At 43.9% G+C, this 18678-nt stretch overlaps 1 protein-coding gene across 2 annotated transcripts in view; it reads right to left on the bottom strand.

Annotated features, from left to right (window-relative positions):
• The window catches only part of LOC144791256 (ephrin type-A receptor 3-like), a 508479-nt gene that overhangs the window by 142643 nt on the left and 347158 nt on the right, over positions 1–18678 (bottom strand). For both annotated transcript variants that reach the window (XM_078665908.1, XM_078665909.1), the window contains exons 7-8: positions 16263–16425; positions 12911–13019 (exon numbers count right to left, since the gene is read on the bottom strand). In XM_078665908.1, coding sequence (XP_078522034.1) covers positions 12911–13019; positions 16263–16425 — 272 coding nt within the window. The remainder of the gene's footprint in view (positions 1–12910; positions 13020–16262; positions 16426–18678) is intronic.

The following is an 18678-nucleotide window of genomic DNA, read 5'->3' as shown; positions in this document are numbered from 1 at the left end:
ATCAGGATTCAAGCAAGCCGGGCCGACGACGCCTGAAATGGCAGAAACCGGTCCCCGGAAGCTTGTTTCCTTCCCAGTACAAGAATTGGCTTGGTAGTTTGGTTTGCCCTGTTCCCATCATGCACTGGGACAGGAACAGACTAATTTGCATATAGCCAAGTTCTGAGCTGGGATGGTGCAGTGAGCTAAAAAACGGTGATGGATCAAGCCCTGATCTTTGGACTGGGTAAGAGTGGTCTGCTTAATTCAGGCACTCTGTTCATCACCACCCCCTTTTCTGAATCATTTTGTCCACCATAAGCGTGGAAGGGTATACTCAGATGTGAGTCCCTTGCTCATTGCACCATCAGGATTCAAGCAAGCCGGGCCGACGACGCCTGAAATGGCAGAAACCGGTCCCCGGAAGCTTGTTTCCTTCCCAGTACAAGAATTGGCTTGGTAGTTTGGTTTGCCCTGTTCCCATCATGCACTGGGACAGGAACAGACTAATTTGCATATAGCCAAGTTCTGAGCTGGGATGGTGCAGTGAGCTAAAAAACGGTGATGGATCAAGCCCTGATCTTTGGACTGGGTACGAGTGGTCTGCTTAATTCAGGCACTCTGTTCATCACCACCCCTTTTCTGAATCATTTTGTCCACCATAAGCGTGGAAGGGTATACTCAGATGTGAGTCCCTTGCTCATTGCACAATCAGGATTCAAGCAAGCCGGGCGACGACGCCTGAAATGGCAGAAACCGGTCCCCGGAAGCTTGTTTCCTTCCCAGTACAAGAATTGGCTTGGTAGTTTGGTTTGCCCTGTTCCCATCATGCACTGGGACAGGAACAGACTAATTTGCATATAGCCAAGTTCTGAGCTGGGATGGTGCAGTGAGCCAAAAAAACGGTGATGGATCAAGCCCTGATCTTTGGACTGGGTACGAGTGGTCTGCTTAATTCAGGCACTCTGTTCATCACCACCCCTTTTCTGAATCATTTTGTCCACCATAAGCGTGGAAGGGTATACTCAGATGTGAGTCCCTTGCTCATTGCACCATCAGGATTCAAGCAAGCCGGGCGACGACGCCTGAAATGGCAGAAACCGGTCCCCGGAAGCTTGTTTCCTTCCCAGTACAAGAATTGGCTTGGTAGTTTGGTTTGCCCTGTTCCCATCATGCACTGGGACAGGAACAGACTAATTTGCATATAGCCAAGTTCTGAGCTGGGATGGTGTAGTGAGCTAAAAAACAGTGATGGATCAAGCCCTGATCTTTGGACTGGGTAAGAGTGGTCTGCTTAATTCAGGCACTCTGTTCATCACCACCCCCTTTTCTGAATCATTTTGTCCACCATAAGCGTGGAAGGGTATACTCAGATGTGAGTCCCTTGCTCATTGCACCATCAGGATTCAAGCAAGCCGGCCCGACGACGCCTGAAATGGCAGAAACCGGTCCCCGGAAGCTTGTTTCCTTCCCAGTACAAGAATTGGCTTGGTAGTTTGATTTGCCCTGTTCCCATCATGCACTGGGACAGGAACAGACTAATTTGCATATAGCCAAGTTCTGAGCTGGGATGGTGCAGTGAGCTAAAAAACGGTGATGGATCAAGCCCTGATCTTTGGACTGGGTAAGTGTGGTCTGCTTAATTCAGCACTCTGTTCATCACCACCCCCTTTTCTGAATCTTTAAATCTACAGGGGCAGCACGTCTCTCCAGGACTGTAGTATCTTTAAATGTACAGGGGCAGCACGTCTCTCCGGGACTGCAGCACCTTTAAATCTACAGGGGCAACACATCTCTCCGGGACTGCAGTGCCTTTAAATCTACAGGGCCAGCACGTGTCTCCAGGACTGCAGTAGCTTTAAACCTACAGGGGCAGCACGTCTCTCCAGGACTGCAGTACCTTTAAATCTACAGGGCCAGCACATCTCTCCAGGACTGCAGTACCCTTAAATCTACAGGGCCAGCATGTCTCTCCGGCCAAGACTGCAGCACCTTTAAATCTACAGGGCCAGCACCTCTCTCCGGGACTGCAGTACCTTTAAATCTACAGGGCCAGCATGTGTCTTCAGGCCTGCAGTACCTTAAAAATCTTACTAGTCCAATATGTCTCTCCAGGACTGCAGTACCTTTAAATCGGGCAGCACATCTCTCCAGGACTGCAGTACCTTTGAACCTACAAGCGCAGCACGTCTCTCCAGGACTGCAGTACCTTTAAATCTTCAGGGGCAGCACGTCTCTCCAGGACTGCAGTACCTTTAAATCTACAGGGACAGCACATCTCTCCGGGACTGCAGTACCTTTGAACCTACAAGCGCAGCACGTCTCTCCAGGACTGCAGTACCTTTAAATCTTCAGGGGCAGCACGTCTCTCCAGGACTGCAGTTCCTTTAAATCTACAGGGGCAACACGTCTCTCCGGGACTGCAGTGCCTTTAAATCTACAGGGCCAGCACATCTCTCCAGGACTGCAGTACCTTTAAATCTACAGGGGCAACACGTCTCTCCGGGACTGCAGTGCCTTTAAATCTACAGGGCCAGCACATCTCTTGAGGACTGCAGTACCTTTGAACCTACAAGCGCAGCACGTCTCTCCAGGACTGCAGTACCTTTAAATCTTCAGGGGCAGCACGTCTCTCCAGGACTGCAGTTCCTTTAAATCTACAGGGGCAACACGTCTCTCCGGGACTGCAGTGCCTTTAAATCTACAGGTCCAGCACATCTCTCCAGGACTGCAGTACCTTTAAATCTACAGGGGCAACACGTCTCTCCGGGACTGCAGTGCCTTTAAATCTACAGGGCCAGCACATCTCTTGAGGACTGCAGTACCTTTAAACCTACAGGAGCAGCACATCTCTCCAGGACTGCAGTACCTTTAAATCTAAAGGGGCAGCACATCTCTCCGGGACTGGAGTACCTTTGAACCTACAGGCGCAGCACTTCTCTCCGGGACTGCAGTACATTTAAATCTACAGGGGCAGCACATCTCTCCGGGACTGCAGTACCTTTAAATCTACAGGGGCAACACGTCTCTCCAGGACTGCAGTGCCTTTAAATCTACAGTACATTTCGCCAGACCTGCAGTACCTTTGAACCTACAGGGGCCGCCCGCCCCTCCAGGACTGCAGTACCTTTAAATCTACAGGGGCAGCACGTTTCTCCAGGACTGCAGTATCTTTAAATCTACAGGGGCAGCACGTCTCTCCGGGACTGCAGTGCCTTTAAATCTACAGTTGCAGTACATCTCGCCAGGACCGAAGTATCGTTGATTCTACAGTGTCAGCACATCTCTCGAGCATGTAGTAACAGAAGGCCTACGGTGTCAGCATGTTTTTTCACTACTTCAATATTTGTAATGCTATAGTGGCAAAGTGAATCGCCAAGACCGCAGTGATTTTAATTCTACAGTACGTTCACATCTATCCGGGACAGCCATGACTTTAAGCCTGCAGTGCCAGCACGTCTCTCTATGACTATTTCTACAGTACTATCATCTATTCAGTACTGCCGTTATTTTGCCCTGCAGTACCAGCACGTCACTCATTGCCTGCATTACCTATAATTCCAGAGTGCCAGCACTTACCTTTAAATATGGAGTGTCACATTTCTCCAGGACTGTATTACCTCTAATTACAGTGTCAAATCTCTTCAGGACTGCAGTGCCTTTAAGCCGGCAGTGCCAGCACATCTCTCCGTGACTGCATTACCTCAAATTATAGAGTGTCATATCTCTCCAGGACTGCAGTGCCTTTATTTCTGCAGTGCCAGCACATCTCTCCGTGACTGCAGTCCCTCTAATTATAGTGTCACATCTCTCCAGGCCGGTGTACCTTAGATTCGACAGGGCCAGCACATCTCTCCAGGACTCCAGTGCCTATAATCAGTGCTTGAAATGGAAAAATAGAAGTGCGTTTCTGACAAGTGCCGGTACTCTCTGCTTAAAAGTATTACGTCTCGCTTGAAAAGTGCCGATACTCTCCAATTAAAAGTATTACGTCTCACTTGAGAAGTGCCGGTACTCTCCGATTAAAAATATTACGTCTTGCTTGAAAAGTGCCGGTACTCGCCAATTAAAAGTATTACGTCTCGCTTGAGAAGTGCCGGTACTCTCCGATTAAAAGTATTACGTCTTGCTTGAAAAGTGCCGGTACTCTCCAATTAAAAGTATTACGTCTCACTTGAGAAGTGCCGGTACTCTCCGATTAAACGTATTACGTCTTGCTTGAAAAGTGCCGGTACTCTCCAATTAAAATTATTACGTCTCGCTTGAGAAGTGCCGGTACTCTCCCTATCAAAATTAAAAAGTGCCAGTGCACCGTACAGGACAGGTACAGGCCTATTTAAAGGACTGCCTATAATGCATGAGTGGCAGCGCTTTTCGCCAGGACTTCAGTGCCTGTAATAGACAGGACCAAGATCTCACATGGGCCTCAATGTGGCAATGACAGACGTCATTGCCACATTGAGGCCCATGACCTCAATGTTGCACCCAATGAATTACGTCACGAGGGTATACTGCTTACGAGATAGTCATCACTGCTGTGGGGCAAATATATTTCACTCGATAGCTAATAATAACGTAATAAAATAATTTCAGCCACAGGAGAGAATTGTGGACGAGATTTAAGGGAAATTGACAACACCTTTTTAATTTTGGAGTTCTTAGGACAACATCGCCATTTATGTATAAAATATTTGACTTCGGGGAGTTGAATCAGCATACAGACCGACTGCAGAAACGATATTAGCAAAATGCCAAATATATCTTTGATATAAATAATATAAATAAAATACAATAATGTTAGCCGTTAAAGTGAACGAGTGGAATAGATTTAAGGGTAAACGACAACAGTTTTTTTTTTAATTTGGAGTTTTTAGGACAACGTCGCTGTTTTTGTATAAATATTCGACCCCCGGGAGCTGAATCAGCATACCGATTGATTGCATACGCCATATTGGCAACTTGTCAATTATCTCATTGAAAGGTAAAATTGCTTCCCTTATTACTGCCATCCCAAAGGGGCATTTGTAACAGCTTTCAGGCAGGGAACAACGTACCCTCCCCGTGACGCTGACGCCCTTTGGCCCCTGGAGGACCTCCAGCTTCCACATAGCAGAAATGAGGGGGTGAAGGGGGCAGCTGCTGCTGCCCCTCATCAATGCAGGCGCAATGGGGCAGCAAACGACGGATGCACCATTGACATCCGCGTGCATTTATTTTGAAGGGTCTGGAGGCGGTGCAACGAAGTTAGCTTGGTAACACGTGCCATCTCTTTCTTTTCCGGCGCACTAACGGAAGTGGGAGCGTGGGGCGCAGGAGGCCTTGGCACACTTCGGCAATTAGTCCCAGAGTCAGCGGAGGTGACAGATGTCCCTGCAGGGGACGTGTCTGTCAGATAATTGCCAGCTCTTGATTGTGTCAAGTTTCCCACCTGCATCCTCCCGCTTCGAAGTTTCCCTGTTTACTAACGCGCTTCCAGGGCTAGCAGAATGAGGCAACATTGGCAGTTAACTCCTTCGGCGCTGGCGGAAGTGCAGCAGGAAATGGCAGGGTATTGTTTCCAGGTCAGAGGTACTAATATACTACTGGGTGGGTTAGCAGTTCTATGGTATTGGATTGTATTGTATTGTAACTACATTTATATAGCGCTTACTACCCCTGACGAGGCCTCAAATCGTTTTTTTGTCGAGGAGCATGCTACTCAGGAACCCATAAATGATTTGAGTTGAATTAGTATAGTGAAATATGAATGTAATTTGAGTGGTGGATAGGTTAGTCAGTTATTTGGATTCAGAACAGGGCCAGACTGGGAACCAAAACCGGCCCTGGCAAAGTGCTCGGCCGGCCCCCCCACCCCGGGGGGGGGGGGGGGGGGGGGTTGGGGGTGCGACCACGCTCTTTGCCAGGGCCGGTTTTCGGCCGATGCTGCAAAAACGGCCCTGTAAGAAAAACGGAACCCTGGGTCCCAAAACCGGCCCCCACCCTTGCGGCCCACCCGGGGTTTGCCCGGTGCCCACATCGGCCAGTCCGGGCCTGATTCAGAAGGATAGCGGAGGGCTAGAAGAGGGAAACATGTTGGCATGTACATATCGCTTGTAATGTCAGGCCTCCCAAAACACACACACACACAGATGCACACACACTAATCTGTATTATGCAGGGAGCGCTTACGACCCCATTCTTCAGCTCTTCCTGCTACTCTTGTGAACCAGGCACCATCTGTGAGCGGTAATGAGGCATCTCGGGCAGATGACAGGTTCCCATGTGCACCAGCAGAGAGAGGACGAGGTGTCTCCGATCAAAACCCTCCCTTCCCTCTGCCTCCACATCTTTGCTTGTGACCTTGGCCACACTTCCGAGCATCACAAGTTTTTCCTATGGGTCGACGCAACTTAGAGCCCCATATACAACCTTTATGGGTCAAAAGTGTCCTTCAAGCGGTTACGTGAATGGTAATTAGAAAGTTGATAGTACTGCATGTGCCTCGAGTCCATATCCTACATGTGTCCCAGGGCCTGGGCTGGGATAGTAAACAAACTGGACAACTTCGCTCTACAATTGTCCCATCCACTTCCATCACCTCATTTTGGAAAGACACGTCTTAGGTTTTTTAGGAAAAAGACCAGATTTGCCACCGCCATGGACTGCAATCTGCGCCAGCTCATTTTGATGGAAGAATGTGCACTTTGATTTCAAAATATTTCTCAAAGTGGCTTTTGAATTCTGACACCATGGACTTCAACAGTTAGAGTTGGTTGCCTTTGCAAACTGCAGGGAAAGGCTTGTTATTTATCTGCTGCTGCTTGGAGGAATTGGGGAGGTGGTGTAGTAAGAGTAAACTCATAAAGGGGAAGATTTTGAAAGAAATATCCATTAGCCTGTATTGAATGTCCTTTGGTCTCTTTTTCTGAGTGGCTAAAGATGCCTCTCATTGTTTTAGTGCTATGAGGGGTTCAGGATCTCTTAACAATGAATGTTGACAAACTATAAGTGGTTTCTTCTCTTTCGTAGGCGCAACAAGCATGGTGAAGTGTGCGCATGCCTATAAAATGATGTGGCCGGCTGCGTCAATGCATTTTTTAAAATATATCTTGTGGTTATTCTTTACTGCATTTTCCTAATGCTGTACAGCGTCGCCAAAAGGCATTGGCAAATCCAAAATGTCTCAAAGGTGAGACCTATTGGCTTTGCCAATGTTTATTCTATTTTTGTCACCTTGAACGTACATCTTTCTGTTGCCTTGTTAGTAGTAGCCAATGGAAACATGCAATTCAAGAACAAATATGGTGAAGCTAAACAAACAGAGACCACGTTGCTGTTGGGTTACCTGCTCCGATTGGTGGGTGCAGCTGTGAGACAAGTGGTGGTAAGACTAACTGAAGCTACAGCACTGGATACTGTGAAGGTATTCCTAATAAAGAATGCACAACTTCTACGCAGTACTTAGAATGGGGACAGTGTTATTAATGGACGCTACAAAGTTGTCTCCATGGATGTACCCTTGTGTTTCCGAAAGGTGATGGAAGAATCCATGAAACTGGATTTTGTATTCCTAAAGCACAGTCCAGGACTGAATAGGGAAAAACTGCTTCAGTTTAGGACTTTTCCCAGAACCTCAACATATTGAAATCGCCTCCACTATCAAAGGTGAGACTAAATGCATGTGCTCCCTTCGTGATCTATAAGTAAATGCTGGTCTCTGTCACTATTACGCCTTAATGCTGTTGAGACATATTAGCCTCCTATTGGGTTCTGATGTGGTGCATAGGCCAGCGCGAAAGCTTTTGGAACTTCATCAGGGCTTATATGGCGGAATGCAAAGATATCTCTTCCAGGCATCACGAAGGAAGGTTATCAAGGTGGCAAACTTTAACAATTTGGAGCACCACTTCTCAACAAGGAATTTTCTATCTCCGATCTACAACCGTCTGGCACATTTTCATTCAGCCATATAAACCCTGATGAAGTTCCCAAAGCTTGTGTTATTTGAGGAACGAAACGCGTTAGCTGGTTTAATGAGCGAGTATCAATCTTAAAATAAAGGAAGAAATTAAAGAAATCACAACGGACTAAACGCGCTTTGTTCGGTGCACCTCCTTGTGTTAGATTTGCTTTATGAATCTGTAACCAGTGGCACCAAAGAGTGACAGGTGCTTGAGTACTGCGCACGACCATTCTTAATACGACAGCAGCGATATAGTGAGGTGCTATCTATTAGGTCCGTCACCTTGCATCGTCTTTGTTTTAAACTTACCTTTTCAATACGTTGTCCCTCAATATTCTGGTCACGACATTGTGACCTTTCTATATTCTGCCTTGGATATTTCCTTGTGCAAATCCGCACAACAAGCATTCGCTCCTGACCAGGGCTCGAGTCGAGGTACCACGCGGGTGGACGGCGTCCCCCTACTTATTTTACCGGGAGCTAGATAACTATAAACTGCAACTGAGTGCAAGCCACCTTTCGTGACGTTAATTCCTGTCGTGACGTCAGCGTCCCCCATTTATTTTTTTAGGACTTGCGTCCTGCTCCTGACTCTGAGGAGGGACTGCTGTCAGGCACGCTGCGCGGGCATTATTTCAACGCAATAAGGCGGGGGGGGGGGGGGGGGGGTTAGAAAGGCAGGGAGTAGAAGGGAGCGTCGTGTGTCTGATACGTTCTTCCATCTCAGTCACCAGGTCGCTCTGCTCCTGCGGATGGCCATTACTCTCATGACGAGGACCTTTTCAGATTTGGAGTACGAAGCCCTTTCACGCGGCCCGGCTCCTCAGACCTGCTCTCAGTCTCAAAGTGCTTTTCAGAACGGTGTGTTCTGATATATTTCGCTTCCCTGCATACCGAGAAACTGCCAAGGGCGCCGAGCTCCCGGGAGTAAATATACAGCTCTGATAGAGCTGTCAGAGGAAAAATGTTCGGTTATATTCAAAGGAAGAGAGAGAGGGGGTGAGAGGAGGCTCGCGCGCATGAGAGAAGGAGAGGGAGGGAGAGAGGGAGAAGGCGGAGGGAAGAGCAAGTGGGTGCTAGGAAGGGAGGAAAGGACCGAGGGGGGATTAGGAGTTGTTAAGGGAGAGACAGGATGTAAGTGGGGAGGGACTGGAGATGAGCAGAGATAGGCAGAATGCAACGACCCGGAAGAAAATATTTGTAAAGACCAAAGCCTACATCAGTGATATTCATGTGGCGAGAAGGATGATAAAGGAGGTGAAGAGAATGAAAAGGGGGAAACATGGAAATACTAAGGAGAGAAGAGAAGAGAAGAGAAGAGAAGAAAGAGTCAGAGGAGGAGGGGAGATATGAGCAGTGGATGAAAAGAGCATGATATTGAGAGAAAATGAAGTGAGAAGTCAGAAATAGCAGGTGCTTGCCAAGATTGTGAAAAGGAGGGTTTTGCGCAAAAAGGTCGAAGGAAAGGAACGAAGAAGATAGAAGCAGCGGGTGACAGTAGAAAGAAGGAGATAAGAATGTCAACTCTTGTATCTCTTCCCTTCTCGAGGTCAATCTTCCCTTGCCTGCCCCTGGGTTCTCTCTCTCCTTAGCTTCTTTTATCGCGTTGTCTCTTTCAATGAGACTCCCTCTTCACTTAGCAGGCCCCGCGGATACTGCTTCCGGGATTGCTAAATTCTGCAGCACATAAAAGTAAAGTCTGGAGAAATCCAGAACACAATGTGATATGTAACATCTCAATCCCCTCAGTCTTCCAGTCCTGGGGTACTGCCATCGATATCTCCTACAAAAGTCTCTCCACTGAAAGACGGTGCCATAAACATCTGTACACTCTCATCTTGCATTAAACCAAAGACTTTCCTGGTGTTTCTGAGCTCTGACCCTCACTACCCACTAGTTCTCACCAACTTCTCATGTGACGTTCCTCCTTTGAGATTCCTTCTCACCTCCTTCTCTCCCTGTCTCTTTTTTCCTCTTTCACTGTGTGTACCTGTTTATGTCTTTCCTCTACTTATGTATCATTCCTTTGTGTCTTAATCCTCGAGTCTGATTCTCTCCACCAATTATGTCATTTAGTCGTGCACCCGGTGGTGGTCTCAAGGCTCTCTCTCTCCAGTGCTTTGGGGTCTTGCACCTCCGTTGGCCGGATGTATGACATTTCAACGCATGCTTTTACCACGCATTCCTTTACAACGCAGGTTTTACAACGCAAGTCGTTACAATGACTTGCGTTGGGGGGCGCTGGATAGTGAATAGTTTAATTTACTATTCCAACTCCAGTCCCCGTGGATAGTAGGGAAGGTGTGGGATAGTAAATTAAACTATTCCCTATACTAGAGCGCCCCCCAGCGCAATGTGTTGTAATAACTTGCGTTGTAAAATTTGCATCGTAATGGTAGTGCGTTGTAAAGGATGTTCCCCCCGTTGGCCTATCACTCCCCTCCACCCTCAGCCCACTGGACCTCCAGAGCACATAGGCTTTCAGAGCCTTCCTCCACCCCTCCAAGCCCATCTGAGCCGCCCGCTGCTTGGGAAGGCCAGCAGCTCACTGCGCCCTGTCGCAGGCGGCGCTACCACGCGAACCAAGCAGGAGGCTGGAGCAGAGCAATCTAAGAAGCCATCTCTGGACTAACTCCCACAGCGCCTGAGGGATTATTAGCAGCGTGGATCAATAGGGCAATCAGGGAGAAACACAGCTTCAGCAAAGCTATAACACTGGTCTGTACGGCGCCGGCCCAGCTGGGGACAAAGCGGGACAGCTGTGTGCGGAGGCGGCCATTATTATTCATTGTCATGAAATGGTGCAGACTTACAGTAACTCAAAATAGGAAGGGACTATTTTTATTTGAAAAAGCAATCTGAGAGCTCCACCCCAAACTCTGAAAATCTGTTGATTTAGATTTTCAGTGATGATGTTTCGCTTTACTTGCATACCAGTTGTCAGATATGTTAAGATCACTCATGGTTTGCAAATTTTTGGTATGAAAGTGCTATCACCAACACATTTGTTTTAAAAAAAAGTTCACAATGCTGAATCTCTCATTTCAAAATAGTTTGCTTTTAGCGTAGATGAAAATCAGATCTTTGCAATTAAAAATATATTGCTTAGGCCACTGGAATTATGTGACTTTCAGACTCTATGTTTTCCACATAATTATGGATTCTCACATGATCATCATCTTCTGCATAGCCTGCATATTTTAACAAAAACATTTTTCTTTCTAGCTCAAGCTATGAAAAGGTACTGAAACATGGAACAGGATCGCTATTCATCAGGAATAAAATCTCCAAGTACATTAAACAAAGGAACCTCCGCTAAAATTGGCACAGCGCCTCAAAACTTCACTATACAAGTAAAAAGCTATGGGTGGTACATTTTTCTCGGTTCAAGCAGCCAAAATAAGGTGTTCATTGCCCCTGAACATAAGATCCACGGATAACTATCTCATCTTCAGAAGACTACTCAAGAGTTGGCTCTTTCCTACATAGCCACTATACTCAAACACTGATGTATAGCATATCCCTGTTTCCAACATTTATAATTTGTTTAAATGTATATATCTAGATATGTGTATATCTTTTTACAAATATGTATAATAAATATGGTTTTTACAAATATATAGATATTGTTTAGGTTTGTTTATCAAACCTAAACCTATATGTTACTCATGGTTAAATATATATATATATATATATATATATATATATATATATATATATATATATATATATATATATATATATATATATATATATATATGTATGTATGTATGTATATATATATATATATATATATATATATATATATATATATATATATATATATACATATATATATTTATAATTCCAGGCTTAATATATTTATAGATCACTACATAGTTTTCATATAAGTTATTTGATTAGATGCTTATGGGTCTCGGTTTTATTCATCTATCACAATATGTAAATATTAGCATAGATTATTTATCTTCAGGGGCTGTACTACACTGATAACAATGAGAAGAAAACTTTGGCCAGGAAGCGTTAACTTTGTACAAAAATCTAAATAATAAAGTAATGTGATCACAAAATGTGCCACATTATGCTGCATAATTAGCCTTTTCCTGCAGAATAATTCAGTCAACCATGCCACATAATTTGGCCCTTCATTCCCACACAATTGTAGGGGCCCTTCATATAGCCAGCTCTACTCCTGTCTGATGCCATGACATGAAAATAACTTTACTAGTAAAACATCCTGATGCTCAGAGAACAGTAATTATTTTCAGAGCTGCAAGTAAGGTGCCATATTGAAGGATCCCTGATTACCAGAATCAAGAGGAGTCGGGCAGGCAATAAATAGACATGGGATAAACAAGCTCTACTAGAGGAGATACAGCAGTATAAGGCATATAAAAGGCGTGATAAGAGGAGGCACCCATACATATTTATGTATATATTCCACCACAATATAGAGTTTTAAATATAATATAATTCAGCTAGATTATCAAGACAAAATATCAACTGCCATAATATTGTGATGGTAAGCATCTATATGTAAATAAAGATTTACTATACTTAACTCTCCAATCATTTAACGTGCCAATATATATATATTCAAGTTTAGTAGATGTGGAGTTAAGAATAGTAATAGGATAAATAGATAGATATATAGACAGATAGATAGATAGACAGATAGATAGATAGATAGATAGATAGATAGATAGATAGATAGATAGATAGATAGATAGATAGATAGATAGATAGATAGATAGATAGATAGATAGATAGATAGATAGATAGATAGATAGATAGATAGATAGATAGATAGATAGATATTATCCTTCACGATTTTATGGTAGTAGGTATTGTTTCTGGACAATACTTAAAACTCAATATTGGGACATACAACTGCTCCTTTGTGGCTATGAACACACCAGCAATAGTGGTAAGTTATAATGTAGAGGTTATTTCTATAAGGAGACCTGCAGATGTAATTCGAGCTCTTACCTCCCGCTCACGACGAAGCAAGTAACGAGGAATACAAGGAGGACAATCCCGCCTGCGATGGAGATAGCCAGAATGGTGGCCTGGTTTGGGTCTCCAATGGCAATCATGTCTATAGAACAAAAAACATACAATCACGCTTTAGTTTATCTTTATTCTGCTCAATGTTTTCTTGAAAACACAGTAGGAAAGGGCATGTGAATGAAACATCAGAATGTATGCACATTGCAGTTTTCTACCAGTGAGGAGATATCGTTTGTATAGAATCATGTGTTGGAAATCGCTGTTAGCACAAGGGGTTAGATAAATGACACCCTAACAAGGCTGGGAGAAGGTCAAACCTATCCTTTGCAACCACTACACCACCTCACCCTGGCTGTCTGACAGGCAGGCTGGAATGCTCATTGTATTCCCAGAGAGCAAGAAAGTAATCTAGAGTTTGACCACTTGGTGCCTAGAGCTCCACTTCATACTGACCAACCGCACATATGCAAGATCAGTGTGGGCCTGTGCTGTTCTTTTGAATTAAACTTAAAGCTGAATGATTCTACTCCCAACCCCACATATGGACAAACCTTTATGCTCTGCCAGAGGCATGCTGTTCTACCTGCATAGAGATTTACATTTAAGGAGACTCCTCAGCCAGCCCTGGAGACCTAAGGAGTGGCCCAGAGTATCTTGAAACACTTCAGGAATTCTTTGCCAGATATAGTTGAGAGCTAGGTTCTGCAGTCAAGCACAGGTGAGCTATCTGACAAGCATGATCCACTGCACAAATATGCTCTGGATACTTTGTGCACCCTCACCCCTCTGTGATGTTTCCTGGTATCCTCTGTATATGGCCAAGAGTGGCAATAACCGGGGCCATTATCATCCTCTGGCCAGTGTAACTGAAGAGTTCCAAGGTCATACTTGGATGGCCCTTGGCCCTCTGGTCATCTGCCACTTAGAGGGTTCTCTGACGAGTTAGCTTAATAACCTGCCAGCCTTGTGCCAGTGGTCCAGAGCTTACAGATGGACCACGGCACCATTTTGTGTTCCCCCTTTTCTCTTGAAGATGTTGATAGCAAGACTGAATTTATCATCTTCAGCAACATTATCTCCAAATAATGACTCTCCCAGATCAATCTGGAGTAATTTAGTCACCAACTCATCAACACCTGAAATCGCTAGGATTCATCATATATCACTCTCTACCTCCAGACCCATATCATCGAGAACAGGCACACTGCCTGGTATCAACAGTCAGCCTACCAAAATAAATCATGCTATACCTCCTCGAAGCCTCCTTCAGAGCCTTCATCTGAGTCTAGTCCTTTGAGACCTGCACAGTGGAAAAGCCATACTCTTCATCATCCCCAACAGCCAAGTGTCCCCACTGAAGAGAGCTTTGAAAACTGCTGTCCTTTTTGTCACCGAATAACCACATATGACCACATTCTTCGAATTTGAAAAAACATCTGTAGCAACATATGCAAAGTTAAATTTCTTTAAAATGTGTTGTGTCTCCTACAATACAATAATAACTAACATCGCCCCTTCCCGAATGAAAAATTACAAACACATGGATATCAAGAAGTGTACAGACAAGCCATTGAGGGGATGGGATACATATAGAATGGTCTATAAGAAAGTGTGTAGAGAGAGGTGTAGAGAGAGGATGTTCCACCATCAAGGGAATATCGTACAAATATAATAATATATAGTAAAGAATGAACAGTGAGTGGGATCTACCATTATGAAAGTAATGTATATACAAAGAATGGTGTGTGTAGAGGGTGAACTGCAATGAAACATACTGAATAACCCATTGAATATGTGCGTAATCAAACTCTGTCCTATATATATTTCAATGCCAATATAATTCTGCTTGTTGAGGTATTGAGAATCTAGTAAATATATCTATAAAGATTTTAATGCATGGGAGTGCTCACTGAGAGAATAGGTCAGGAAGTGATGGTCAAATTATACATAGGTAATGCATGTACACGGCCTACCCCCTTCTCTACAACACACGCAGGTTCCTTGCCTGTTTATTCTTCTCTGCCTGACTATAATCCTTCCCGATCTGGTCTTTAATCCCTCCAGACTGTCACTGCTCTGGGGAGATCCCAGACTGCATGTGATTACATTTATTTGCACAAATCCTCTGTGTGTCCATAGTTACATCTGAAAAACTAAACCCAATGGGAGAACGGATTGAGTAGGCGCAGTGGTGCTTAGCTGAACATGACCGGCTCCCTTAGCAGTTCACATACACTCGCTTGGCTCTTAAATCTCCCATCATTAATGTTCATCAGCTTCTTCATTACAGTTTGACCTTCTCTCGAAGATAACACCCTGGACTGGCTCTTACTAGTCCTCTCCTCTTACGATTTAGTTCCAGCTCTTGAGTCCACAATTGTTAATCTGCCTGCTAACACAATCTACGGCTACACAGTATTTTTTATTTCTCAGACATTATCTATATAAATTTAGCAATCAATCATTCCCCTATTCACTGACATGATCCTACCCAGTTGTCTGTTCATCCTTCCATCCATCATAGTGATCCATAGGAAAAATGGAGTACATTTAAGGGGTTCTTGCAGAAATGTTTTTTTTCTCTAAAGGGTGAGTGATACCAAAGGCTAGTTGTGACTGTAAGAATTCTCAAGTCAATTTAGATGTAATACAGGTCCAAGGCTGTCACTAGGAAAGGAGATTTGTAGCAAAAGTGGACACATGGGGATGACATGGCTCCAGCACAACAAGAGAAGGATGAGAGTATGGAGGTACTGCCAACATAGCACAAACTATAATGAATCAGAGGTGTGATTCAGAAGAGTCGCCCGATTCTCAACTCTGTGAAGTGGTGGAGGCCTGTCAAGGTACAAAACTCCAGTGGTTAATTTGTAAGATAATTAGTGCTGGTGCCCAAAGCTGTGCTCAGAAGCACTTGGCCAGTGCTATTAAACGCCATTGGAATGAATACCAAAGATTTGCAGTCTCAAACCATGGGCCCTTTAAATCCACTACCAGACATTTCCTGCCCTTTTATCTCATGCCGGGAGGTTTTCTGCTTCTTCTCTTTGTGGCAGTTTTTCCTTCTTTCTCTTGCTCTTTCTTTTCCCCTTAACATGATTTTTCTCTCTTGCTCCTGGGAAATGTCCGAAGAAGAAAAATGTGTCTCAGTCCCCAACAATTAGTGCTGGTGTTCCCCACCAGCAACCACTGGCTCACAATAAACCCTGCAAAACTCTATGTGGAAAGTGACTGAAGTGGTGAGTATGCCTCAGGTGACCATACCTCTGAAAAGAGAGCATAGAGATGGGAAGAGTCAATGTGCTGAACTCCATTAATGGTGGGGACTTACCTTCGTTGCTTGTTTCAAGCTCTATCTCCCCTCCGTATGTTCCAAAGCCACCTTCAGTGTGAGCGCGAACTCGGAAAACGTACGTAGTCCCTGGTTTCAAGCCATCCACCGTCATGATGTTGGATTTGGTTTTAAGAACGGTGTAATTTTGCTCTTTTTGATTCTGTTTTTGGAATATACAAAATGAATAATCAAAACTCTGCACCCTTACAGGATCTCGCCGCATCCTTAACTGTCGTCAGAGAGGTTGAGCACGCTTGACAATGACCGATTCCCTTTCCCACTTGTCACGTCAAGGGCAAGAAGGTGCCTTAGGATATAATGCAGTTGTAATAAGGCAGACGGGATATCCATCATGTTTGTGTAGCAGTAACCCATTGGCCAACCTCTAAATCAGGCCTCAAGGCACTGGAGCTGAAGCGTGCATCACCTCTGCCTGTGCCAAGCCAGTACAGAGGCAGAATAAGTACCCTTCTGCTTACAGAGTACATTTGACAACCATTCATTTGATAAACATGGTATTTATAGTAGGAGTGAGGGAAATTGCTGGACTTATCTTATGTAATTTTTTTGAAGTTTTTTTTTAATTTTACAAACATTGCGACATTTGAAAAGTTTGAAAACGTATAAAACGTAAGAAAATCATATAGGAACCAAATTTAATCAAAAGAATTTGCAGAAACATTCTCCCACAAATGTATTCATTTATTTTTTGCAGGAAGTTTCCCTTGCATGCAAAGCTGTGTGATGTTGATTAACTTAGTAATTTTACAAACTGCAAAATTCTCAGTTTAGCATAACTATCCCTATGCGTTTTTATTTCCGCACATTCCTACCATAAAGTCTAAAGAATAAGCTAAATAAAACATTTAATTACGTGCATTACAGGAGAGAATGTGATGACATAGAAGGGGGAATCAGTAGAAAACAGATTATTTTTAAATTGAAATGAGGATGGCTAAAATGCAGCACATTGTCAAATGTAATGGGCAATAAACACAGTGTACTGGCAGGTGAATGAGAAAACATGTTTAACAAAGTATAGCATTACATAGAAGCAAATGACTTTCAATATTTACACACACAATGCAAGCCATAATTGGACTTCTTTGTGAAGACCACCACATTGCAGTACCTCATTATTCTCCTACATAGGGCTTTAAGTGGGATGAAGAAACTGGGAGGTCTCTCAAAGGGGCGCACCCGATATAATTAAGGGTGTGGCTTAAAAACACATAACCTGTCAAAGATACACTGAGAGGGGACTCACAAACCCAAAAGGGACAAGGCACCACGTGTGACTCCAGGTTAAATATATAATTCCCTTTTGGGACACCTATACGGAAACATTCCACATATATTCACTTATTTTCTAATCCCTTTCACAGACACAAAACTAAACCGGATATCGAAACACTTATAAATACAATTTAATAAAAAAGAATCTAATTCACACCTATATCAAAACATTGCTAAAAACATGGATAATACACATTTCATAGGTTTTTTCAAATGGAAAGGACTTTGCAAAAGACAGTCATATTAATCATTAAGCACATTAATTCGAAAACATATATAAACTGAACATCATGTAAATCATCAATGCTTTATCAAGACAGTGTTCAGTGCAATATAAATGTAATGACAACCAGGGCGTTGTCATGTTTCGGTAGACTAAAATTATGGAAACACCTTCTTCAGGACCAAAATGATTTTTTTTCCTCCTCTCCTCTTATCAATCCTCAAATCGGTTTTGACTAGGTGACATGCCGATTGTAGTTAGGCGCGGCTTGACTGCAGAGTCATCTATAACCTGTTCCTCGAATGACAGGATGATAACCATTTGGTCATAAAGTACGTTGTGCATCAGGGTTCAAATACATTTGCCTCTTCTTCTGCCATATTCAATGTTCTATTCTGGAGAAAAACATGCTGTTTGATGCATCTGGGAGTTAAACAACTTCCCACACTCTTGAACAGTCTGTTTAAAATTTGGTAGGTGGCAGTGAGGCAGTGACCTGCTGTTCGAATGCAGCGGACTCAAGGTTAATGCGGGAGTTAAACAACCTCCCACATTTATAGGCAGTCCGTTTACAATTTGGTAGATGGCAGTTGTTAGGATGTACATATGTTCGTAGGAGCTGTCACGAGCTCTCAAGTGTGTTGAAGCTCGTGACAAGCTCGTGCATGGAGATTGTAGTGTTGACTTTCGAATAGGTAGAATGTGGGGGAGTTAGGCTTGGGTGGACTGTTGGATTATTATTGACTTGGAGTAAGAGATGAGAGGATACGAATAAACGCTCCTCTGACTTCTTCCGCTGTCTTGCCTGATTATTTGACTTCCCTACACTGGCGACGGGCGGGATTCGTCACCTGCATCAAGGATTAGAAGATTTAAAAAAAAAAAAAAAAAAAA

Source organism: Lissotriton helveticus, chromosome 11, assembly GCF_964261635.1.
Source record: "Lissotriton helveticus chromosome 11, aLisHel1.1, whole genome shotgun sequence".
Taxonomy (NCBI): Eukaryota; Metazoa; Chordata; class Amphibia; order Caudata; family Salamandridae; genus Lissotriton; species Lissotriton helveticus.
The sequence above is the reverse complement of the archived record's forward strand: the minus strand, read 5'-3'. Positions and strand labels throughout refer to the sequence as shown.